This window comes from Podarcis liolepis (genome assembly GCF_965112155.1).
Source record: "Podarcis liolepis genome assembly, chromosome: 1".
In the NCBI taxonomy this organism is placed as follows: Eukaryota; Metazoa; Chordata; class Lepidosauria; order Squamata; family Lacertidae; genus Podarcis; species Podarcis liolepis.
This window is the reverse complement of record NC_139554.1, coordinates 48,634,438-48,660,801: the sequence shown is the minus strand read 5'-3', so window position 1 is coordinate 48,660,801 and position 26,364 is coordinate 48,634,438. Positions and strand designations below refer to the sequence as shown.

The following is a 26,364-nucleotide window of genomic DNA, read 5'->3' as shown; positions in this document are numbered from 1 at the left end:
AAAATGTTTGTCAAACGGTAAAAGCAGGAATTGTTAAATTAAATTACTGTCCCAGTCATGAAAATCAAGCTGATGGTTTTACAAAACCGCTTGGGTTTCAGCGGCATGAAAACTTTTGTGAAGAAATGGGTCTGAAATAATTTTGTTTTTTGTATTGCCAGCGAGAGGGGGTGTTAGGGTGTGAAACCTAAGACGCTGGCAAGTTAGCAATGTCATGTAACTTTAAGTAGTCAAGCTTGTTAAGTTGTTAAGTTGCTCAGTATATAAAGAGTGTTTGTTTTCTCTGCGTGGTGTGGGGCGTGAAGCAAAAATGTCCGAAAGCTCCGGAGGTGTTTCTGTTATCTTTCTGCAATAAACCTGTCTTTGGAAAGACAGGCTTCCCTGTGTCGTTATTTATTTGCTGCTGAGACTTTGAAGCTTGTACTGCAACAAGAATCTCTGCACTGGACTTAATTAATGCTCTGCAAAGAGAGCCGTTACTGATGGCGCAGCGGAAGCGTTTACTGGACCAGTACACAAACTCTCTTACTCCATGCCCCGGTTCCCCCTGGTGATCGGGATGGACTGGCTGGAGGCTCACAATGTTCAGATTGACTGGGCCAATCGGACTGTGCATTTCCCAGACCCATGTCCCCATGCTCGTTCCGAGATGCTAGCAGCCGCACCCACAAACAGTTTTTAGGGCTGTTTGGGGTAACCCTAACTGTTTCCTTTCACTGTGAGCCGCCATCCATCCTCCAACCACCTCCAGGCACTCACACAGGACCTTCAACCCTAAGCTTGGCTTTCCTCAAAGAATCCTGAGAACTGTAATTTTAAGGGTGCTGGGAATTGTAGCTTGGGGGGTAAACTACAGTTCTCAGGATACTTTGTGGGGAGCCATGACTGTCAAAATGGTACAAATGTGCTTTAAATGTTTGGTGTGGATGTGACTACAGACTTCCATTTTCAGATAAAGCGTGCAGTGTTTTGTGGGTTTTTAAAAAAGAGTTTTCAATGTGAAGTGAAGGAAGAAGATTCTGACTCAGCACATAAAAAAATAATACAGTGGTACCCCGCAAGACGAATGCCTCGCAAGATGGAAAACCCACAAGACGAAAGGGTTTTCTGTTTTGGAGGCGCTTCGCAAGACGAATTTCCCTATGGGCTTGCATCGCAAGACGAAAGCCCATAGGGAAATGCTGGCGGTCGGGAGCAAAGACTTTCACCCACAGCCGGCCTTCAGAAGAGGACCTCTTCTGAAGGCCGGCGGGGGGCAAAAGTCTTTGCTCCCCCCGCCTGCCTTCCCCCCGCCTGCCCCGGGCGATCTTAAAATGCTGGCGGGCGGGAGCGAAGCGTTCGCTGCCGACCCCCAGCATTTTAAAATCTCCCCGTGTCCCGGGAAGGTTTTAAATGCTGGGGGTCGGCAGCGCTTCGATCCCGACCCATGCCGGCAAGCCTTGCGCGCAAGGCTTGGGGCGGCAGCCTGCATCCCGAAGCAGGGGGTGAGCTGCGGAGCCCGCCCCCTGCCTGGGGGAGATGTTGGCAAGCCTTGCGCGCAAGGCTTGGGGCGGCAGCCTGCATCCCGAAGCAGGGGGTGAGCTGCGGAGCCCGCCCCCTGCCTGGGGGAGATGTTGGCAAGCCTTGCGTGCAAGGCTTGGGGCGGCAGCCTGCACCCCGAAGCAGGGGGTGAGCTGCGGAGCCCGCCCCCTGCCTGGGGGAGATGTTGGCAAGCCTTGCGCGCAAGGCTTGGGGCGGCAGCCTGCATCCCGAAGCAGGGGGTGAGCTGCGGAGCCCGCCCCCTGCCTGGGGGAGATGTTGGCAAGCCTTGCGCGCAAGGCTTGGGGCGGCAGCCTGCATCCCGAAGCAGGGGGTGAGCTGCGGAGCCCGCCCCCTGCTTCAGGCAGATGTCGGCAAGCCTCGCATGCCCGGCGGGAGGTCCCGCTTAGCCCGCTGTTCCGAAGCGGGGAGGGGGGCGGGAAGACCTGCCCCAGCCGCCCCACTTCGGAACACTGTTCCGAAGCGGGGCGGGAACACCTTCTGAAGGCGGGCAGGGGGCGAAAGTCTTTGTCCCCCCTGCCTGCCTTCCCAGGGGCTTTTAAATCGCCCCGGACAGCGGAGAAGTCCTCCGCTGTCCGGGGCGATTTTAAAATGCCGCCCGCCAGCATTTTAAGATCGCCCCGGACAGCGGAGAAGTCCTCCGCTGTCCCAGGGTTTTTTAAAATGCTGGGGGTGGGAAGAAAAGCCCTTGTGTCCCCCCCAGCCTTCAGAAGAGGCTGAAGGCGGTTTCCCTAGGAACGCATTAATTGATTTTCAATGCATTCCTATGGGAAACCGTGCATCGCAAGACGAAAAAACCGCAAGACGAAGAGACTTGCGGAACGAATTAATTTCGTCTTGCGAGGCACCACTGTACTTTTGCCCTCCTCTATGTAGGGATAATTTCTCAAAATCCAACCAATCTAACAGGTTTACATGTGAAAGTTATATGACAAACCAATTAGGGCAGATTCACTCCCCCCCCCCCCCCAGGGAAGCAGTTATGTGTTGGCAGCTAAGTATCACTGTCTTCAGGTCACCAAAGAGTAGAACTCAGTGTTGATTAGAACATATTTTATTAATATACAATCTATGTTTATAAAGTGCCTGCTAGACACTGACATCCACACATGAGAAGATAAGGATAGTTTATTTCTTTCTGGTTGCCTTCACATTCTGTCTACGAATGTCAACCACAGACCCACCCCAGTTCACTCCCACTGGATGCCCATCAGCTCACAGCTGACTTGCCAGAGCTTTTTTGCGGTCTCTTTGTTACGAGCCTGAGGAGCAACCCAGGCTGGTCTACAGTCACTGTAGAAAGAAAAAAATAAATATTCATTAGGCACTTTGTTAATCATTTGTTAAGCCATTCAAAACCATCAAAGAATCAGAATTCTGAGTAAACATTGAGCGTATTTCCCAAATCAATATGATAGCAAATTGGGTTTATGGACAACAGTGGGCTAAGGTTACCCCAGCAGCACAATCCTATACATGTTTACTGAGAAGTAAGTCTCAGACAATTCAATAGGGTTGACAAGCAAGATGAGGAATAGCCAAACCTATTAACTGAGTGATCACATCAGAGCAAATTCAAACTCCTGAACAAAGGGGATGTTTTCATTGTTTTTGTATGGGGCACTGTCTACTGCACGTTGCCTAATTTTTGCAGTCATTGGTGGCTGAGACAGTTGCCACAAAACATGGTGGTTGCCGATAAGGAGACACTATGGCTTTGTTGCAGCTTGCCCCCCCCCCCAAACTGAAGCTGCATCCGAATCATTTGAGAGTGAAGGAATTAGTGGCCAGCCCACTGACAGCAAACTGCTTGTCATTTCTCAAGTTACAACAAATAATAATGAATTATTGTTGGTGTTGTTTATTAAATTTATATACTGCCCTTCATCCGAAAAACTCAGGGCAGTTCACAAGATAAAGAAGCTGTCCTGCCCACCGTTGAAAAGGTAAGGGGCAAATTTTGGTATATGACCCCCCCCCAAAAAAATTGACTATGTATGAAAAGGGTGTTTCTTCTGTCTGGATGTTCCTGATAATAGCTTTGTTATTTCTGTATAGCTTCTGTATAGTTCGAAGATGGGATGCAGATGGCTCTGTGGTCTAAACCACTGAGCCTAGGGCCTAGGTTGAATCCCTGCATTGCTCGGTCCCTGCTCCTGCCAACCTAGCAGTTCGAAAGCACATCAAAGTGCAAGTAGATAAATAGGTACCGCTCCGGCGGGGAAGGTAAATGGCGTTTCTGTGCACTGCTCTGGTTTCGCCAGCAGCGGCTTAGTCATGCTGGCCACATGATTCAGAAAAACTGTCTGCGGACAAATGTCGGCTCCCTTGGCCAGTAAAGTGAGATGAGCATCAAAACCCCAGAGTCGTTCATGACTAGACTTAACTGTCAAGGGTCCTTTACCTTTACCTTTAATAGTTCAAAGGAGCAATTGCACTGTGTCTGCTGTACCAGAGGCAAAGATTTCTCACAACCCATGTCCACACTGCTATTTTTAAGTTAGAGCTATTGCATATGATCTCTTTCTTTCAATGTGCAATGTGCCATTTTAATATTGCCTTCTGGGTCTGATGTGGGCACCTCTGAGCATTACCACAGAAAACTTTATCCAGATGTGCTGGATCCAGATGTCTGTATTCCAACTGCAAATCACAATCCCAGACCCACCTGAAATATTGCCCACTCACTGACTCCAGTTCCTTTGCCACTGCACAGTAAATACTGGTCTGGGCTCCTTCTTTTGGTGTCTTAAACGTGAAGAGAAACAGCGCTTTACAAATTCCTAACGAATATGAGTAACGTGACAATTCAGAATCAACCACACCAGGATGTAAAGCATTGACAGTAACTCCAGTGCCTAGAAAAACATAAAGCAGAAACATCAACCGAAATATATGAATCCAAAGGTTCAAAAGGAAAGGAGTAATATTGTTCCCATGTACCCTGTAAGGCAGCTAGTATTGGACCACCCTTTTCACTGTAATACATAATAATAATAATAATAATAATAATAATAATAATAATAATAATAATAATAATTTATTTGTACCCCGCCCATCTGGCTGGATTTCCCCAGCCACTTTGGGCGGCTTCCAACAAAGATGAAAGATACACTAAAATGTCACATATTAAAAACTTCCCTGAACAGGGCTGCCTTCAGATGTCTTCTGAATGTCAGGTAGATGTTTATCGTTTTGACATTTGATGGGAGGGCGTTCCACAGGGCGGGCGCCACTACCGAGAAGGCCCTCTGCCTGGTTCCCTGTAACTTGGCCTTTCGCAGTGAGGGAACCGCCAGAAGGCCCTCGGAGCTGGACCTCAGTGTCCGGGCAGAACGATGGGGGAGGAGACGCTCCTTCAGATATACTGGACTGAGGCCGTTTAGGGCTTTAAAGGTCAGCACCAACACAATACCATTGAAATGCACAGAACCTTGTGCAGCACTCAATTAGTATCAAGGGTTTACCAAAGTAATTTAAAAAAAACACACACAAAAAATTATAAACAAGACATTTATAAACAATTATAAATTTATAAACAATTATAAACAAGCAAAAAGTTAACATCTCTTAAATTGAAATCTGTTATAGCATACCAAATGAATGGTTTACATATTGGGGGGGGGGGGAATGAATAGAATGTTAATCTGCCTTGATGGCTGGGGACCTCCCTCTCTCCCTGCAGTCTTGAAGTGCAATGCCCAGCACAGTTTGGGAACTAGCAACACTTATCAGAGCTTGCCATAGGGAGCAAATAAGCACTTCGGAACCAGTTTGAGTTTGAACTGAGAGGAAAGACAGCAGTGAGATGGCTTGGCTGAAACAACCTTGGGGATAAAGAAGCATTTGAGACTGTGGAAAGTGGATTCATAAATCCCCGGAAACCCTTAATTTAGATAACATTAGAAGCCACTGGCAATGGCATGGGTAAGATACAATATTAGGACAATTTAGACATCCAACGCCTACAAAATGCATGTCAGGTTAGCCCAATGGCCCCTTTCAATGTGCAATATTTAAAATTCCTCATTGGGAGCAGTGAGAAACATAGAAGGGATGTGGTGATGCCTAACCTTTTCTCTACCCACAACTCCAAATCATACTTTTAATAGCTTTCCCAGAAGGAATTTTAAATGCAGAGTCATTTCATTCTGATGCTTCCATTAAATTTCATCCCAGCTATGGTTACGAGATTGGGGGAGGTTGGGAGCCAGTCAGGCAAGCTCTTGGAATTCAAAGACCAGACAGCCACTGTAGTGCTCTGCTTCACTTCAAAGGAATGAGCTATGTTGAAATTAGCTGCATCTAGGTGACAAAGAAGCAAAAGGACAACAAAGGGGCTGAGAGCTGGAAAGATGCTTGCGAGTGAGAGGGGAAGTGGGGAGATGCTGCAGCGCCTGGGAGCAGTGGCGTAGCGTGGGGGGTGCAGGGGGGGCGGCCGCAGCGGGCGCAACATCTGGGGGTTAGGGTTAGGGGGCACAAATCCACGGGTTAGGGGGCGCAAATTACTTGCCTTGCCCCGGGTGCTGACAACCCACGCTACGCCACTGCCTGGAAGAGAGACATGTTTACCTCTGTGCTGGACTTTGGGGCTCCCAGCAAATAAATGAGGAAGCAAGATCTATGGTGTGCTAATGCTATGAGCCCCTCCATCATATGCTGAGATTGTATGTATGTGTAAATAAAACCATATATCTTAAAGACACCACAGTTTCCACTGACCTCATTCCAAGAAAGCTGAACATTGTGTAAGTGCTGGTATCCCTAGAATCTCTCACCGCTTGGAGATTGGGGTGTCTCTCATGCGTGCAACCTTTCAGTAATCTGTGACTTCCCCCTTCCTCTCACATCCAGGCTTTGGCTATGGGCAACCCTATTCTATACGTACATATGAGTGGTTGTGCGCCATTAGCATTTCATTCTTAAAGCTCACCTTGCAATTTACGAGCCAGCTCCCTGGTAAACAGAACATTAGCCAGTTTGCTTTGACAGTATGCCAGGAACTCATTGTAGTATTTCTCTCCCTGCAGGTTCTTGAAGTTTATCCGCCAAAAAGCATGGAGGCGCGAAGACACATTCACTATCCGAGCTGGGGCTGACTCTTTCAAACGGTCCAGCAGCAGGAATGTTAAGAGAAAATGCCCTAAAGGGAGAGGAGATTTACAATTATTTACTAGAGCTTAGGGACATGGCTGACGCTGTGGTGTAAACCACTGAGCCTTGGGCTTGCCGATCAGAAAGTCGGCAGTTCAAATCCCCGCAACAGGGTGAGCTCCCGTTGCTCGGTCCCAGCTCCTGCCAACCTAGCAGTTCAAAGGCACGTCAAAGTGCAAATAGATAAATAGGTACCGCTCTGGCAGGAAGGTAAACAGCATTTCCGTGCGCTGCTCTGGTTTTGCCAGAAGCGGCTTAGTCATGCTGGCCACATGACCCAGAAAAACTGTCTGCAGTGCAGACAAACGCCGCTCCCTTGGCCTGTAAAGCGAGATGAGCACCGCAACCTCAGAGTTGTCTGCGACTGGACTTACAGTAACTGTCAGGGGTCCTTTACCTTTACCTTTTTCTAGAGCTTATTGGCACACATATGTATAATGTAAAACTAACCTTTAGAACAAAAATAGTACTTACAATAATATAAACACTTTATGGTTTTTTTTTAATCAAACAAAATGACATTAATTTTACTGTACTATAAATCAACTAGAAATAGATAACCGAAAAATTGGCTGGTTAGTTCAAATGAATATATGAAATTCAACCAAGATGGGCACAGTATAAATAATTTAATTAAATCTCCAGGGGACTGTGACTTGGGGCCTGTCCATACTGGAGTTTACAGTGTGTCTATAACTTTTTGCGTTCAAATTTAATTTGTGTAATCCTCATGGTGTTACCCTCAACAACGCCTGTCTCTATGCTTTTCCTGTATAAACTCAGGTTTACAAATACAGGAATAATGTGTGAAATCTGGGGGAAAGAGCAAGGAAGATAAGCAAAGGCAAAGAGAAGCCAGGTAATATATCCATTTATCACATCGATGTCTCTTGATCTTACCAAGGTGATTGACTCCAATATGCATTTCAAAACCATCAGCAGTCTTGGAATAGGGAACCATCATCACCCCTGCATTGTTAATGAGGATATGGAGCTTCTTCTCCTCTACAGGAAATAATGGCCGAGATTGGGTATTAAGCAGAAAATACAAAAGACAAGAAGACTGAGATGTTTTAAGGAGCAAGGCTCTTATCATAACTAGCATTTGGTTACATGGCCACCTATCTGTCATGGATGCTTTATTTGACATTCCTGCTTTCCAGGGGTTGGACTAGATGACCCCCATGATCCCTTTGAACTCTATAATTCTATGATTTAAGGTTACTGTGAATATATATGTTGGAAACAAGGAAGTACAGTATAGTAAATTGATTAAAATAATTAGCAAATACTAAGTGAGGAAATATTAGACTGTGTTACTCAGTCTACAGAAGAACTTTACAGTTTAACCAACGGGACCGACAGGTGGAGGGAATTTAAACTTCTATCAGACGGAGGGTTGATGGTTCTTGCCAAGATCTCCTACTAGTTTAGGTAAATAGTGAGATACCCCCACCTGTTGGACCACGTGACAGGATAAATAAATAAATGGAAGCACTAGTGGGAAAGAAATGGATTATATGAATGGGCTATTACCTCAGAGTAATTTCCAGTGAATATTATATGTATCCTTATTGCTCAAGTATCTGAGTGCATACATACCCTTTTTTAATGGGTTTTGGCCATTGTAGTAGTCCAACTTCATGGACTATTATTTATTTAACAATTATCTCTAAACCTTTATTGTTAGCTAAATATATAATATACCCTGTGTCCATTCTGAGTTACACATGTTTTGGATAGAACACTACTATCATTAACAGGGTTTATTATATCTAAAGAACTGAACAGTCATTCCTACACACACACATATATTTTTACCCTTTCAGGCAAAATGTAGCATACATGCTTAAACGTGTTTACTCAAAAGCATATCATCCTTTTAATCAGACCTACAAGTAAGAGTGCCCAAGAGTGCAATGAGACAGATTATAAGAATAGCTATTCTGGGTCAGACCTAAGGTCCATCTACCATGTCTCTGACAGTTAACATTGCCAGGTGTTTTATATAAGACATCTCAAAATTCAAATGGAAGCTGTGGAATGATCCATCTCCTGCTTCAAAGTGCCAGAAAGGTTCAAGGGAAAGCTTCCAAGTAAAAGGTTAGCTCCTCTTAAATGCAAGAACATTGTCATGGAAGGTTTAAAGTGGAGATCGCCAAGCAGGCACAAGGCCTTCTTTGATGCCCTCAGGCAGGTTCCCTAGACTCTAAGCTTCTATTTAAAAAATTAAGTCTCTAGCCCTCTTAGAAGGAAAGTTATGAAGCAAAATGTGCAGACTCCCTTCTAAGTGATTTCTGTGAAATGAATCAGCTTAGCTGCTCCCTCCTGCCAGTGTTTTTAGGCCAATTAGTGAAGTCAATGTGGTGACTGTAAAGTAAGTTGTTTGGACACCAGGCAATAGAAATCCCTGAGGCCATTAAATGTTTCTGTTTACCCCTCCCCTTTACTGTACTTTTCCTGCTTCTTGCTTATTTTCTAGCAGTTCTTGGAATCTCCATAGGTTGAACTTCTTTTTCCCTAGCAACCAGGATGCGTCTTTTCTGTAGTGGACTCATTCAAGATTAGGTACCTGCTAAAAGTTATTTTCTGTAAATACTACACAATAAATGCAGGTTGGTGTTAAATAATTCCCTCCTCAAATGGCAAATACAAAATGTGAAATTTGCAAAAAGGCTCAGGCATGTCTCCTGCTATGCAGAAGCTAATGTCCAAGTACTTATTAAGAATTCACAGCATTGTTAATTTCCAGTATAATGGGATACATTTCTACTTCAGATGTCTCTGTGTTCAGTGGGGGTTATTCCCAGTGTTATAAAAAATTTTAGGTCATATATAAAATAAATAATTTTTGATAACTGTATATATAAACCACACGTCTGAAACCCCATAGACAAGGTCCTGAACAAATTGGCCTCAAACATTTCTCTGCAAGGTCAAAGTGAGAAACCTTCTCATTGTCTCTTTCCTCACAAATCCTGTAAGGGCACATTCAAGATATGAACAGGGTGTGAGCCTGTGACCTAGATTCAGGAATATCGGTAAGTAGTTATAATAACAAAAGAGTGGCCAAAACCCAGATAATGCAATCAGGTAACTTGCCAGGAGATAAACAACGCACTCAGGTTTGTTGTAGACCGCCTTTTCTGTGATGTAGGTATGATGTATCTGGGGTGGTGGTCTTGGACTCCAGGGCGGGCAATTTAAAATGTCTATATAAGGGCGGACACACCTTGGTTCTGGGTCCTCCTCCTTTCCTGCGAGTGAGGGGAGCACCCTCTTGCAACAGTCAATAAAGATCAGGCTTACTAGCTGCTTTGCTTCTCAATATGCTCTGGCTGGTCTCTGTTATTTTCTCCTACTGATATAGAACCTATGAAAGGACTCTATATGGGCTCTTGGGTACCCCATAAGGGGAAAGGAGCAGTTTTGTCACTTATAACACCAGGTAAATGGCTACAGGATGTCAGCCTTCGCTTTGTTTAGAAATGGAGAAAACAGGAATCTTTTGCCTTTAACAGCTGTGTCACTACAATCAGGACCAGCAGGACATAGATGGCTTCCTGTGCTAAGCATGAGGATGTCCAAGGGTGGGGTAACGGTGGAAAATCAGCAATGACTGTTCTCTCTTTTCTTTTGTGTTATGCCATGGCCCCCATTACAGCAATTTTGTGACTGGAGCAGTCAGCACTCTCTCAAAATTCAAAATGTGCCCCCTGGTCTAAAATGGTTTTTGATCCCTGGTTTAAAGAACACATAGGGAAGCCAGACAAACACCTCTCTATTTTAAACAAAACCTATGAAACTCTTGACTCCACACAGATTATCTCTAGGACCAGTAACTACACAGGTGCCAACTTTTAGTCAGTCATACCTTTTAGGAAATCTTCTGCAAATGCCCGTATAGATTTGCTATCAGACAGGTCCAGTTTTTTCACAACAACTTGCTGATTCCCTGTTTCGGCTATAATTTCACGGGCTGCTGCTTCCCCTTTTGCTATATCTCTGCAGGCAAGGATGACACGACCACCTTCAAAAGGGAAATTAATAGAAAAGAGGAATAAGGCAAACAAGCTGCTTCTAAACTTGGTCCTGTCTTTCTAGACTAATTTCTTTTAATGGAACAAAATATAAAATAATCTAAAAATTCTACAATATGAATATGTAAATATAAATATATGTAAAAGCCCTTTTGCCAGCAGATGTTATAGGCAGCAATGAATTGTGAATCATTGTGGAAGGGAGTAATACTCAGCTTTTTTAAGCTCACCTCAAGCATTTGAAGTAATTGCCCTTGTCTAATTAACCATTACTATGTTCAAGAAAAATACACTTTAATGTATTTCTAAAAATGGAAATTACCTTTGGTTAAAGTTATTTTAGGGGACAGAATACATACATTTATAGTAATAAATACACCCCCCTTACCCCAAATATAATTGCTGTATTCAGATATAACGCTAAACCATGGTTAATTAAATATATAGAGACTGCAGTTCCAATGGGACGCAGTCAAATGTTCATTCCACCAATGAGGGCACATTCAGAAGGGCTGGACTACAGCTCTCATCACCCCTGACCACTGGCCATGCTGAGGAGTAGTGGAAGTCCAGCAACATCTGGAAGGCCACTGGCTCCTCATCCCTGTGGTAAAGAATTACATGTGGATCACATTGTTTGGCCTTTTAAAGCAACAACTGTGTACTCCTATACATGTCTACTCAGCAGTAATGACCATTTGCTTCAATTGGACTTACTTCCAGTGTGTAAGTGTGTAAGTTGCAGCCTAAGGAAAGTGGCATGATAGAAGTTTCTAAAATTATTTATTGTATAGAAAAAGTGAATACAGAGAAGTGTGGCTAAGAACTACATTGTATGCCAAGTATGCTTTTAGAGCCAAAGGGGAAATATATAGTTAAAACAGATAGGGCAGCTTACATATTAAAGTGCAGCTGCTATTGCAGAGCTCTTGTGGAGTGTTTTTTTTAAAAACATGCCTCCTCTCTTTCAGGGGGCTTATGTAATTCAGTGAATTTCCTTTAAAAAATGAAAATAAATCCTATGAACCAGAAACCCTCTGTTTAAGGAAAGAGTTAAAGCACTTATAAATTTGCTTGTTCACTTAAAAATGGTTAAGGCAGCCTTTATTCATTTAAACCCTGATGGTGGCATATTCTGCAACATCCGTCTGATGAAAATAGGGGTGCTCTCGTGGGAGCCAGTGTCTTTTGGTCCAGCACTCTGGTGTGAGAGAGCCAATTTGCAGGAGAGCATGAAACAAACAAACAAACAAACAAACAAACAAACAAAAGAGTGTCTTTTGGTCTGGCACAAACCAGCTGACTCACAGCAGAGTACTGGACCAAAAAACAGGATGGCTTCTGTAATTCAGAGATGTCCCGCTCAATTTGGGTTGAGTGGCATGTGGTGGATGATGCATGGACAGACAACTTGCCTCTTCGTGCGAGGTCCTTGGCAGTTTCCTTCCCTATGCCAGTGTTAGCCCCTGTGACCACGGCCACCTTTCCATCCAGCCGAGCTGTTGATGTGCATACTCCTCCTGCAAACCACTTCCTAAAACATAAGAGAGCGCAGCTGTAAATGTTACTTTGGTATGTATAGAGGTTTTCTCTTGGTCTGCTCCTCTGGGTAGCTCAGATGCTAAAGCATGAGACTATTAATGTCAGGGTCGTGGATTTGAACCCCACATTGGGCAAAAGATTCCTGCTTGCAGGGGTTGGACTAGAGGACCCTCATCATCCCTCCCAACTCTACAATTCTGTGATTCTATCCTTTAACCTGCTCCTCTGGCTCATGCATTTCCACATCACTTTCCAAACCACAAAAAGTCTGTTTAAAAATATACGGTAACAACAACGAGCAGCTGGATTTAGACTGTAGAATTCTATGTTAGGATATTTCCGTTCCACCTTAAAAGGGAGCAGGCTTTGTGAGTCAGAGTCTGCGCATGTCCTGTTCACAGGATGTTTATGTTTGCTATTGCTTTCATTTCTCTCTCTGACGAAGACACTGTTGCAGACAGTCATGTCTTTCTTTGTTCTGATCAACGCTGAATAAAAGCTTGTAAATAATGCTCTCCTGAGTGCGACTTCTGGCTGTGCATTATCTGCTGATAAGAGTGTGCACGAGCCCTGGAATGTGGCAAGGTATTTTCAGGAAATTCGTGTCGCTAATCGCTCATACTGCATGACTACGGGAGATCGTTGGATCGTCCGGCAGCCGGCTTGGGGGCCATGATGGACTTTATCTCCCTGGCAGTATCCCAACAACAGGTTATGGGCCCAGACTCACGGCACTTACAGGGGAGTAAGACTGCAACAGACTGCGTTGAAAGGTATGTGGAGGAAAAGCGAAAGTACAGCTTTTCTGCTTGCCGTGGCAAGAGCCTTTGAACTCCAGCAGATTAATGAACTGGGAGCCGCGCCAAAGGCTTCGTGCTTAATGAGCTGCTGAGATAAGACGTCTCTGAAGTGAATGAGACTCACAGCTCAAAGGAAAAGCTGGTATGGAGTTTTTCCAAGCTTCTGAGGCTACTGAGTGCCCAAAGTTAAATCGGCACAATTATAAAACCTGGGCAAAATGGTGTGAGAGTTTGCTGCGTCAGTTTGGAGTGTGGCATACTGTGTCAGTAGCCCCTCCAGTTCCTCTGACAGAAAGATGGAAAGCCGAAAATTCGAAGGCGATAGACGTAATAGTCTTGTCCATCTCTCTGGAGGAAATTGCAACGGTGGCTGGGATGTGGGATGCTTTGAAGTTAGCCCACTAGCCAGTCATCCTAGCCCAGAGTTTGACTGCATCAGAGGTCCTGGCTGTTTCCCAGAATGCGAGTGAATGCAGGGATGCTGAGGGCTGCAGGGGGAGATGACAGTCACGTCATCCCAGGCAGCATTCCAGCCTCTAGGGGGAGCCAAGGAGTCGGCAGCTGAGAGCTCTGTTTCTCATGGGAACCAAGGTCATCGCCTTTGCAGAGGCCGGAAAGGCAAAGGTAAACAGAGGCAGACGCCTGCAGAAGGCCAGAAGCAGAGGGAGGGTGAAGAGCCCATGCCAGTGGAAAACAAGGCTTTGTTTGCTGGCACAGCTCAACCAAAGGCTAAAGGCACGTCTGATGGCCAGGAGCAGGGGGGCAAGCTGCAAAAGCCCACGCCGGTGGAAAACAAGGGTTTGCTTGCTGTAAAGACTGCTCCAAAAGCCAAAGCCAGGTTTGTTGTTGATTCAGGCTGCACCCGCCATGTCGTGAAAGACCGCCACCTATTTATCTCCTTCAAACCTCAAGAAGGTGAGGTCCACCTGGTTGACGGAAAGACGTTGCAAATCGCAGGAGAAGGGACTGTGAGACTGGCAAGTCTGCGCACAAGCATCAAAGATGTACTTTATGTTCCAGGCGCTGCAAGCAACTTGCTCAGTGTCCCACAGCTTACTGGGCGTGGTTTTGGGATTTCCTTCAAGAGGAGTGTCTGTGTCATCAGAAAAGGCAAAGAGGACATTTTGCATGCAAAGTTTATGGATGGTTTGTTCTGTATAACTTATGACGACACTGGTGCTGTTGTGTCTAATGTTGATTCTTGTTGTGTTGCACAAACTAACAAAGTTCTTCATGCAGGATGCATTCACGATGCACACAGAAGGTTTTGTCACCTCTCTTGGAAGGCACTGGCCAAGATGCCAGAGATGGTTGAGGGTTTGAACATCAAACCCTGTAAGTTTCACATGAAATGTGTATCTTGTGCAGAGAACAAGGTGAAGGTTGCTCCAAAAGGCAAGGAGTCTAGCAGGCAGGCTTCCAAATCCTACCAGCTAGTGCACGCAGACCTGGTAGGTCCACTTGCGCCCTCTCTGGGAGGAGCAAGGTACTTCATGGTTCTGATTGATTCTTTTTCTAGGTACATTCATGTGTTTATGCTCGAACAGAAATCGCAAGCGTTTCCGAAGTTCAAGGCATTCTGTGCTTGGTTGGAGAATGTTCACGGTAAACGTATTGGCTGTCTCTTTACTGATCGGGGCGGGGAGTTCACTTCTCAGCAGTTTGAAGCTTTCCTGACTGAGAAAGGAATCCAGCATGACTTGTCAACGCCTAGATCGCCATGGATGAATGGGCCTGCGGAGTGAGCAAATCAAACGTTGCTGCAAGGAATGAAAACCTTATTGCATGATGCCAATCTCCCTGATAAGTTTTGGGGGGAGGCTCTGTCGAATTTTGCTTACACTTTTAATCGCAGATTGTCATCACCTATTGGTTGTACCCCCTATGAGAAGATGTTTGGTAAGAAACCCAACATCAAGCACATGAGAATCTTTGGTTCTGACATGTGGGTACACACCCCACAAAGCAACAAACTTGGGAAGCGTGGGGCACATGGTTTGTTCATGGGGTACGAAAAAGGTGCATACAGGGTATGGATGACTGACTCTAAGTCCATTAAGTTCACAAGGAGTGTTGAGTACAATCCTAAGTGGGGGGAAATGTGGGAATTTTCCAGAGTTACCCAGAGGAGGATGAAGGTGATGTCAAGAAAGCAGCTAAAGCTGAGGAAGCTGCTGAGGATGATGATGATGATGATGATGATGATGATGATCAGAGTTCAGATTCCAGTTCAGTGGGCGGCGCTGCTGCTGGTGTCAGTGACAGTGATGACACAGCAGACTACAAGAGCGCAAAGGCCTCAGTCAGACCATCTGATACGTCTGGCAATGAACTGGAAGAACCACTGTTCACCATTGGTCACTTTTCTCCTAAGAAAGAGGAGATGAGTCCAGAAGACTTGCGTCTAGTACGCAGATCTGAGAGAACCACGAAGGGCAGACCTCCAAAGAGATTTGCTGATGAGTTTGCTAAGACAGCAACTGCTGTTCTTAGTAGCTCAGAGAAGGTGTGGGAACCTTCAAGCTTCAAAGAGGTTCAGGAGTTAACCTCTAAAGATGCTGAGCCTTGGCTTAATGCCATGAAGGCTGAAGTTGATTCCTTGAACAGGAACCAAACTTGAGAATTGGTACCGGTAGTCCCAGGGATGAGACTGGTTGGCAGCAAATGGGTCTTCAAGGCCAAGACAGACCAGAATGCCAAGGTTGTCAGACACAATGCCAGATTAGTTGCCAGAGGTTTTTCACAGGTACCAGGACAGGATTACCATGAGACCTATTCACCCACAGTCAAATATGAGAGCATTTGGCTGATGTTCAAGATTGCTGCGGAGGAGAAACTGCATGTTTCCCACCATGACATTAATACAGCTTTTTTGTACGGGATTTTGGGGGAGGAGCTGTTTATGCTTCCACCTGATGGAATGCAGATACAGAAGGGAATGGTCTGTAAACTCCGGAAATCCTTATATGGTCTCAAGCAGAGTGCCAGGTGTTGGAACACGAAACTCACTGAGACGTTGCTTTCTCTAGGTTTTCACCAGGGCAAAGCTGATCCGTGTGTGTTTGTCAAGGAGGAGGGGCAAAACAAACTGTATTGTTTATGTTTTGTTGATGATCTTCTGATGTTTTGGAAGAATCAGGCTTTCTACCAAAGCACCCTAGCTCAGCTGAAGGAGCACTTCGACATGAAGGATCTTGGTGAGGTATCCAACTATCTTTCTCTACAGGTGGAGAGGGACCAAGCAGGTAATTTTCTGGTACACCAAACACCGAAAATTGCTGATGTATTAACCAGGTTGAATTTGGTTGATGCAAACCCAGCAGATACACCGATGGTGACAGGTTACCAGGTAGACAGTACTGCTGAAGCGTTTTCTGACACAACGCTGTACAGATGCATTCTAGCCAAGCTGAATTTCATTGCTAGATCGTGTTTGGCTTTGCTGAACTCAGAGAGTTGCAAGCAAAGAACCAAGTACTTGCAGATTAAGCTACATCGTGCAAGAGAGTGTATTCAGAAAGGACTCATTCAGGTGTCCTACATGCCAGGAAATGAAATTCCTGCTGATCTGTTGTCTAAGGTTGTTAACAGAGAACACCTTAAGGTTTATGTACAAAGGTTGCAATTGGGTTGAACCACAGGTACTACAGGTTACACGGTAAGGGGGAGGATGTTAGGATATTTCCGTTCCACCTTAAAAGGGAGCAGGCTTTGTGAGTCAGAGTCTGCGCATGTCCTGTTCACAGGATGTTTATGTTTGCTATTGCTTTCGTTTCTCTCTCTGACGAAGACACTGTTGCAGACAGTCATGTCTTTCTTTGTTCTGATCAACGCTGAATAAAAGCTTGTAAATAATGCTCTCCTGAGTGCGACTTCTGGCTGTGCATTATCTGCTGATAAGAGTGTGCACGAGCCCTGGAATGCGGCAAGGTATTTTCGCTAATCGCTCATACTGCGTGACTACGGGAGATCGCTGGATCGTCCGGCAGCCGGCTTGGGGGCCATGATGGACTTTATCTCCCTGGCAGTATCCCAACATTCTAAAGTTCCAGGGTGCGCATGACTTCTTTCCCACAAAATAATCTGGGGGCACCCTCAGATTCTATGCCAGAGAACAGAGACTTTCCTTTCTAAGACATGCAGCGAGCCTTTTTGACCTGAAGAGCATGGTAAAAAAATCCCTTTAAATGAAAAAAATGTAACACCAATTAAGCAAAAATCTGAAGAAAGAATATTGCTACTGGTTTGGGAGATGAGTCTGGATGATATCTGTGGATGTCTTGCAGGCCTGTGATTTTTCGTCTGTGAGGTTATGCTCTACAAGAGGATACCTGGTGAACCAGTCAAACTGGTTCCTTGGCTAAATAAGTTGTTTTGATCTGTTTTTAATATTGTGCAATAATTGCATTTTAAATGTCGTAAGCCACCCCCACCCCCAGGACCTTAAGGTGTAGGGAAGACCTTAAAGTGTAGGGATCAGAATGGCTTTGACACCTTAAAAAGTTAGGTAAGAAAAAGTTGTGTTGCCATAATGACCACCGTAGATGCTTCAAAGAGCAGGTAGGTATTCCCACGTCCTTCTTACCTGGCTGGATGCCATGCTATGCTGGGAAGGAAAAGAAAAAGGATGTTAGTTTTGGTATTTGAGGTTTGTCTGAGCTAGACTCCGTAGGCTGTGCTGAATCCAAAGATATGCAGCAGAATGGTGGGGGCTAAGAAGCTAATGGAGAGGCAAGATCTGTTGGAGTGTTGATGCTGTGAGCCATGCCATCCTATGCTCAGGTTGTATATATGCATAAAGAAAATAGTATATCCTACAGCTCAATAGCCATTAACTTTCTGTTACATACCACCCCAATCTCTGAGCAGTGAGAGACTCCAGAGGTGTCTGTGCTTCCCAAGGATTTGCTTCCTTGGAGTGAAGGCCAATGGAGACTGTTGGTGCTGTTAGGATATATGGTTTTATTGACACATATGCATATATAACTAGAGCATAAGATGGAGGCGCTCACAGGATTAGCAACCATAGATCTTGCTATGGTTTCTAGGGAAGCCCCAAAGTCCAGCACAGAGCAAGTCATGTCTCTGTTTCCCAGCTTCCAGCTCCCTCACACTACTCTGCTGTTGTTCTTCTACTTGCCGGCCAGGTGAGGGGAAAGGCTGGTTTCTATGGCACAGAGCAACTTCTTTGGCTATGCTAAATCGTACCACCTAACTAGCCAGCGAAAGCTGTTCTCTTGACAAAGCAAGTGGTTTGGCAACCTTCGCCTTCTGCATTCCCTCACAGATACAGGCAGTAACCAGTGCTAAGTTATTTCGCACCCTAGGTTGAACTACTTGCACCCCCACAAACAAAACTGCTAATTTCAATTTTCAAAGGCAGGTATCTTGTGGGAAAAATAAGATTATCAAAAATTTATAAAATACAGTATTACAAAAACTCACCTATATAAAACTGCCCCTCAAAGGTCAGTACTGTGTCCCCCTGAAGTCTGTACCCTAGGTGGCCACTTAATGACCAGCCCTGGATACAGGATTGCAGGTCTGGAAGAGGACTGCCCCCCTCACCCCAATTCATAACATTTCTTCCTAGAAAGCCAAACCCTGGATAAGCACCAAACTCCCTGGAATGTATTGCTGCTCAAAAATTGGGGCGTGTGCGACAATACAGACAAAAGAGATGGCAGATAATACATAACAACAGGGAGCCAGGGAAAAATTGAGTAGCACAATTGCAGAAATAATAGAAATACCGTAATACCCATTAAGTTCAGTAAGGCTTTCTCTCACAATTGCAGCCTAAGGTCACATCTGCACCATACATTTAAAGCGCATGGCTTCACCCAAAGGTTCCTAGCAACCTTTTTTAGTTTAGCCTTCAGAATGTCACTAGGGAGGGCTGAAGCAAATCTCCCCAAAGTGCTAGAGCCCATTTGAGCATATTAATGAGAGAGGGGGAAAGGGAGAGGGAGCCACACAATGCATGCAATAATTGTAGATATGAGAGTCCCATGGACTGCAAGACCAATACTTTAGCCACCTCATGAGAAGAGAAGACTCCCTGTAAAAGACCCTGTGAAAGACAGGAGTGCCTGGCGTGCTCTGGTCCATGGGGTCACGAAGAGTCGGACACGGCTAAACGACTAAACAACAACAACATTTCAGTGTGCCAAGGAGATATTAATCATAACCTCAATGAATATTAAATAATAATAACATTTTTTTACTTATACCTCACCCACTCTGGGAAACTTCCAGCATAATAAAAGTGCAGCAAAAAGTAAAATATTAAATTAGGTTAGAAATTATCTACACATAGTACAGTCCTAACCAAATCTACTCAGAAGTAAGTCTGACTCCCAGGTAAGTGGGGTTAGGACTGCAACATGCTTGGTTTTGGCCACTTCTTGTATTTCAGTATTGCATACAAAAATGCATGTGGCCTATGCAAAATGTTACTTGCGGTTCTGAGAACAAGTTAATAAAGCCTACATAGGATAGCTAGTGAAATAAAGAAACCCAAACCTGAGAGACATTGTAGAAAACTTCTCCTCTGCAAATGAAATTTCTCAACTGACTGAGATAAACAAAACAGTGAGAGGTGTGGGAGGAGTGCCACATGATTAGAAATAACGAATTACAAGAACTGAAAGTTGTGACACCACCTGTTGGCAAATGCTAATAGCTGGGAGCAACCAAGAGAGTGACAGGCTGCTTACTGAGCATTCATCCTGATTTATCTGGAGGGAGGTTGTAGAATGTTGCATCAAGCAATTTTTATCCCACACTTTCCAGTGCATTTCCCCAACACTATACTTATTGCAAAAAAATCCAGTCCTGGGGGAAAGTGGGTTTGTTACGCAAGATATCCAAATCTCCTTTCATTGTACAACCTGAAGTTGCCAGTCCAGTACATGACTGAATCCCAGTCCAAACAGTCTGGAATCATTTCATATACAGTGGTGCCCCGCAAGACGAATGCCTCGCAAGACGGAAAACTCGCTAGACGAAAGAGTTTTCCGTTTTCGAGGTGCTTCGCAAAACGAATTTCCTATGGGCTTGCTTCACAAGACGAAAATGTATTGCGAGTTCCTGCGGGTTTCCCCCCCCCTTTTCTAAGCCGCTAAGCCGCTTATCAGCTGATCCGATAAGCCGCTAATAGCCCTAAATGCCGCTAATAGCGCTAATAGCGCTAATCCATCAATGGGCTTGCTTCGCAAGACGAAAAAACCGCTAGACGAAGAGAATCACAGAACGGATTCTTTTCTGAGCCAGTGTGGTGTAGTGGTTAAGAGCGGTAGTCTCGTAATCTGGGGAACCGGGTTCGCGTCTCCGCTCCTCCACATGCAGCTGCTGGGTGACCTTGGGCCAGTCACACTTCTTTGAAGTCTCTCAGCCCCACTCACCTCACAGAGTGTTTGTTGTGGGGGAGGAAGGGAAAGGAGATTGTTAGCCGCTTTGAGACTCCTGAAGGGGAGTGAAAGGCGGGATATCAAATCCAAACTCTTCTTCTTCTTCTTCTTCTTCGTCTTGCGAGGCACCACTGTACTTGCAGAGGTAAAGACAATGGTGCAGCTTGGTCACTTTAGACCCTAGACTGAATAGTCTTTTGGGGGGAGGCGGGGGGGAATTTATATTTATTTTATTTCATAAAACTTCTAAATAAAGTGTACTATATGGATTTGATCTATAGCCTCTACTTGTTAATGTACTTCGGTCTCACTATCAGAGTAAAGCAATTGGGTTTATGACACAAACAGCAACTAGAGGGTGATTTTTAGCAGGAAATTGGCCTGGTCCTGCTTTCTGAACCAGATGTGCATTGCAAATTGGAGCCCATGTTTCTGCTTTTCTTTAAAAAATAGAAGAGGCTATCTTAAACACACTTTTTAAAGAGTATGAATAGTGTAACTTGAAGGCTTCTCTTCCTCTCTCTGAAGCCCGACAATGCAATCTGCTGCTGGAGAAGAAACAGTCTTTTGTCCATCCAGCAGCAGCCCACTGGGTTTCTGGATTACAGGTAATATATAATGTATGTGTTCTCACTGAAATGTCACCATTCCACACAGAAATAGATGTTGACTATATATCTTGTTTTATCTCATCAGCTTTTTATATATAGGGGCAATGATTGCAAGCCCCCAGTCCTTGGAGACTTGACCATGGGTGTCAATGCAGGTCAAGAGTGAAGCCAGAGTGGGGGCCCAGAAGTCCAAATTGTTTTTAATGGCCTCTGGTGGGATTAGGCCTTCCCCATGGGCCTTCCCCAGTCTTAGCTGAGCTACCTAGTTCTTAATCTCTGTCACCATCACTGGAGCCCACATAGGCAGATTTCCTATAATTTGGCTAGATCTTCCATTTTCAGCAGAGCGGTCCAAGTAAAGTTCCTGAAAGCGTGCCTCCCAGGTCCCTGGGGGGATGTGACAGTCCACCATGGTTGGGCCATAGCCTTGTGGGCTAGATGTGATATGTCAGAATGTGGCTGAATCATTGGATTTAACTGCCTGAATAAGTCATGTTCAGGTGTTCTTAATGGCTTCCCTTTTCTTACGTGCCAGCAGGTGTTTATAGTTTCTCTTCTGCTGGAGGAGGTCCATAGCAGCTGTTGGTTTGGCCTTGGGAATACCTACACCAATGTAGTGCTGTTATGCACCAGGGCTGGCTTGAGACACTTTTGTCACCAGAAGTGAGCCACAAAATGCCTCACACATACTCCAGGAAAGAAGGGGTGAGTGAAGATCTACATCAGCAACACGGGGGGAAATAAAGATCCTACATTGGAATCTACTGTCCCTGTGGATCCTGCCACCTGAAGCAGTTGCCTCACCTTGCCTCATAGCTGGCAAGCCCTGATTAGCACACAAACTTTATTATGATTGCACGTCAAAATCAATCATAAGATTGCTCACAACCTTTTTATGTTAACTCTTCCCAAATAGACTCTTTTTATTATTGTTTTATTTATTTTTATGCAGAAAATAAAATATGAAACGATAGAAAACACCTCAGTCCTGGATTCACCAAGGTAAGTGTCACACCACTTCCATTATGAGATACCACCCTACCAATAGCTTGCTGACTCTTTTGAGATCACCCACAAAATGATTCCAATCTAATCTCCGGTATCAGTGTAAATTGCATCATATTGTTTAAGTACATTGCATTCCCCTGCTTAAGCCTAGTTGTGCAATGTACTTGACTATCATTCCTCCTCCACTCCTACTTTACCCTGCACTTCAATATTACTATTTCCAGAATGGCTAGCAAATCATTTGAAATAGATTAAAATAATAAAATTACCAAGAAGTATAATTAGCCAAGCAGTACAGTAAAAGCATACCAGCATACCAGCTGAATAAAGCCAATTCAAAACAGCTTTTAGATGTCTGGGAAAATTAAAAGGGCTTCACCTTGCATCAAAAAAGACATGAGAATAGGTGCCAGGTGAGGGTCATTTAGTCTAATCCTCTGCAGTGCAGGAATCTTAACTAAAGCATCCATGACAGATGGCCATCTAATCTCTGCGTAAAAGCCTCCAGTGAAAGAGAGCCCACAACCTCCTGTGAGAGACCGTTCTACTGTCAAACAGCTGTTACTGTCAGAAATTTCTTCCCGATGTTTAGTCTAGTCGGAATCTCCTTTCTTGTGACCTGAATAGCAGGGGGAAAGAAGCTTGCTCCATCTTCCATGTGCTCCATTCTAGAGGTGAATGGGGCACTGTAACTGAAAAGGCTTCTCAGTGGCCAATGATTTGTCTCACCTCCAGATATGGAGGCACTTCCCATTCCCAGTATAGGGTTTGAGTTGCATACTCCTCCTGCAACCCACTTCCTAGAACACAACAGTACCTTCAGAAAAATAACACGTTGGGCAAGCAAGATATATTCCTCTAAAAGAGCCTTTAAACTCAAGATGAGCCCTGCCTGCACAGGAACTGCTTAGAGATTGCCACCTGTTCATAAGTTGAACAGAAATGTCATATTTTCATGCACTGGCTAAAAGGAGAACACCCATTAGGGAGTCAAAGGAGCAATGACAGCTAATAAGGAGCTATAATGACCAGCATGTAGTAATGGCCCATCTTGTAACCCCATATTTATTTGGAATTATGTGACTAGATACCCATAATTAACTTTTGCTCTTCTCCCCTCCTAGAGCCAAGCTCTGTGCTCCTGAACATCTCTTCCTTGGCTCCTGGTCTCACTGGCTTTAAATAGGCTAGTAGACTAGGCCACACATGCTCCTTTTTCTGGGCTCAGGGCAGTTCCATGAAATATATTTGGGAGTCTGGCACTGCACCATTGTCGTGGTGATGGCACCACACTGTGTGGTCCACTTGGCTCAGTCATGTTGGCTGAAATTGCATAGCAATTGGCACCTCTGCTATTATGACAGCAAGCTCTTTGGGGCTGATCTGTACTGCTATGGAGTACTTGTATACATGTAAGGACTTCAGAATACAAACCAGAAATGAAAAGACCAGGCAGCAATATTTTTAAGAAAAAGTTTTTATATTCAATTTGGTTTTTGTCAGACAAAAAGCAAATGGGTGCATTTAGGAAGAAATGAAAAATGCCCCCCGAAACCCAGATACAGACAATTTTTATACTCTCAGGCAAAGCAACAGTTCAGTCTTTTCCAGCCCCTTGGCATTCCCCTTAGCCAATGACTAACAACTTCCTATGGTTTCTAATGCATATTCATTAAAGCTCTACCAATGAGAATTGGTGGTGGCCTTGTTTGGTTCCAAGCTGCCTTTATCCACTAGATGGTCTGATGGCTTATTATTGAAAGAGAAACTACCTGACCTATTTACTGATTTCGATAAACAACCTCCTAACCATCACCTGCTTCCTGGAAATGTACCGAAGCGAGTCTGTGGTTTAACAGCTTCTTGTTGGAATTCTGCCTGGGTCAGAGGAATGTGCCACAGCGTAGGCACCGGCAGATATTCCTGTCGACCTCCCCGCGTCTCCACTCTGCTGATAAGCAGGCGAGGTCCCGGCGATTCTTCTCAGATGTGTGAGAGGAACACACCGTTCTTCCTCTCTCCCCTTTGGTGTCCCCCAGGGAGGGGAAAGAAGCAGACAGAAAACTATTTACATCTTTTATTTCTGTCTCTCATATCAGTACAGAGAAACATGTCTGCACTCGACAACAGCAAGAAGAAACTCCTCCCATGTACTTCCAGTACGGGTCATATGACACACACACTGAGCTAACATCCGGTGCTCAGTACAGAATGGACTGCCCCTTTGTTCCCATGGCAACAGTCACAAACATCCTGTCTGGCTTTCCAGCCACAAGCAGCTGACTGAGCTGCTGGAGCCTTTGCTTGCTGCAGCATTGGTGCTTTATGGTAACACTTCTAACTATGTCTCGCATTTGGAGTCTTGTGGCTGACGCATATCCTGTTGCTTGCTTTCTTATCTGTGTCTATCGGAATTTGAGGCAGTGTCAGGGGTTCGTTTCTCAGAAATCGCTTAAAACTTGCTAAATACCCTGACCGCAAACTTGCAAACTTGCTGCAGCTGCAAAATATCCTAACTGCAATTGCTGTGGCAAACAGGAGAAGGAGACCTAGTTTCTAGTTTTTAGCTTGCCCTAGATTTAGCTTTTAGCTTGCTCTATAAAATGACTTTAGCTTGCTCTATAGAATGGCTTTAGCCTGGCTCTCACAGTATTCCGAGGTAGGCCCCCTGGCCTTCACTCCTTCATACATACATACATACATACATACATACATTCTAAGCGTGGTTGGAATGCGGAAGGAAGTTCAGCGTGGAATTTAATGCAGTTTAAAAAAGAAACTTGGTGCTCAGAAAGGAACCAGAGAGATCACAGTGCCAGAAGGTTGCCTCCTACCGGCCCGATCCTCAATTGCAACATCAGTATTGTCCACTGCCCTGAGGGCATGTATATTGCGGATTTCCTCAATGGTCAGTATTGTAATCCTAGGGTTTTTAATCCCTAGGGTTTTTTAATTGTCTCTCTCTCTCTCTCTCTCTTTTTTAACAGTTCTGTCCCATGCGGCTCTCAAAGCCTTCTGCTCTGTTTCTTTCTGTCAATGCTCATCCTTGCATTATGCTGCTTCTATCCCAAGAAGCCACATGTGGTTCTACATACTGAAACACTCTTTTGGACTGCTTGTCCACTTTCTAAATTCCTTCTGAATTCTCCATATCACCTTCTTCCTCACTTTCCTCCTCTTCCTATTTTCTTGGGAGTTGGGGATCCTTACCCTGTGCAAGGGGGGAAGGACCAGTGTTCTTCTGGGCAGGGGAAAAAAGACCATTGCCCTCACCCTCGCCTGCTCCCAGATTTGGCAACCCTTGTGCAGCAATGGGTGCAGTTGGTGCGTAGGTTGGAGGGGGGGCCAAATTACTCCTCTTCTGGGACTGGCAAAACTGCTGGCTTTTTAACTTGTAATTGTACTGAGCACAGTTTGACTCGGGTAATCACAGTTCTACTTTTCCTAAGCCATGGGGGACGGTCAGGAACTTCACATAAGTGTTGGAGTCTATTTTTCTTCAGTTTTAAATCCTCAATCATCTACTTGAGTGGCATCTTTCCAATTTGTTCAGGAAACATTGCAGGGGGGTCACGGGAGTTGTTTTACTGCATTTTCTCCATGACCCCGGGACCCTGGAACACTTGGACACTGGGAAACTGGGACACTCCGCCCTCCTAGTTATTTTTTCACTCAGTCTCACACACTCAAAACATTCACTGGAGTGTGCCCACACGCACATTCAGAAAAACCGATGCACCTCCCCCAACCCGGTGCCCAGCACCACCCATTCTACTGCTTTTCTGGGTAAGCCAAAAACCAGTGGCACTTTATCAAAACCAACAACCAACCGGTAGCGCTTCGACTTCGACCAGGGCCCAGCAGCACCTTTACTGCTTCTTTGCTGGGCGAAACCAAAACCAGTGGCACCTTTTACTGCCCTACTGGAGCTGATCAAACTCTTTTTTCTTGCTCCCACCTAAAACCCTGTGGAGCCTACCTTGTTCCTCAAGGTACCTTCCTTCTGCACGGCCATTGCTCTTTCTCTCCGTCACTTGTCGCGTGTCTACTCAGGAACGGGTGGCCAGTCCCTCCCACGAACTTGGCAGGATGCGCGCTGGAACTGTTGACCCGGAGCCCGAGCTGTTCGCCTCGCAGTGACGCCCTGGACCTTTGTCCCTCAACTCCGGGGAATGTGCTTTTTCCCGGCCAATGCACCAGAAAATGTAGCTTTTCTAGGCCCTTTAAACCATGGGTAGGAAAATGTTGCACCCGAGTA

General features: G+C 45.0%; 2 protein-coding genes across 2 annotated transcripts in view; one reads left to right on the top strand and one right to left on the bottom strand.

The window, feature by feature from the left end:
- Positions 1-2,577: 2,577 nt before the first annotated feature.
- Positions 2,578-26,121, bottom strand: LOC310686115 (retinol dehydrogenase 12-like; the record flags this gene model as incomplete). The annotated part of the gene is made up of 8 exons (XM_083459284.1): positions 2,578-2,832; positions 4,208-4,397; positions 6,473-6,682; positions 7,594-7,698; positions 10,568-10,723; positions 12,149-12,267; positions 17,615-17,676; positions 26,086-26,121. 8 exons carry the CDS (start codon positions 26,119-26,121, stop codon positions 2,730-2,732), a joined length of 981 nt encoding a protein of 326 aa, XP_083315410.1. The 3' UTR covers positions 2,578-2,729.
- Positions 24,907-26,364, top strand: part of VTI1B (vesicle transport through interaction with t-SNAREs 1B) — a 35,112-nt gene continuing 33,654 nt past the window's right edge. Inside the window, exon 1 of the mRNA XM_083461684.1 lies at positions 24,907-24,928. The gene's annotated coding sequence lies outside the window, so the exon portion shown is untranslated. The remainder of the gene's footprint in view (positions 24,929-26,364) is intronic.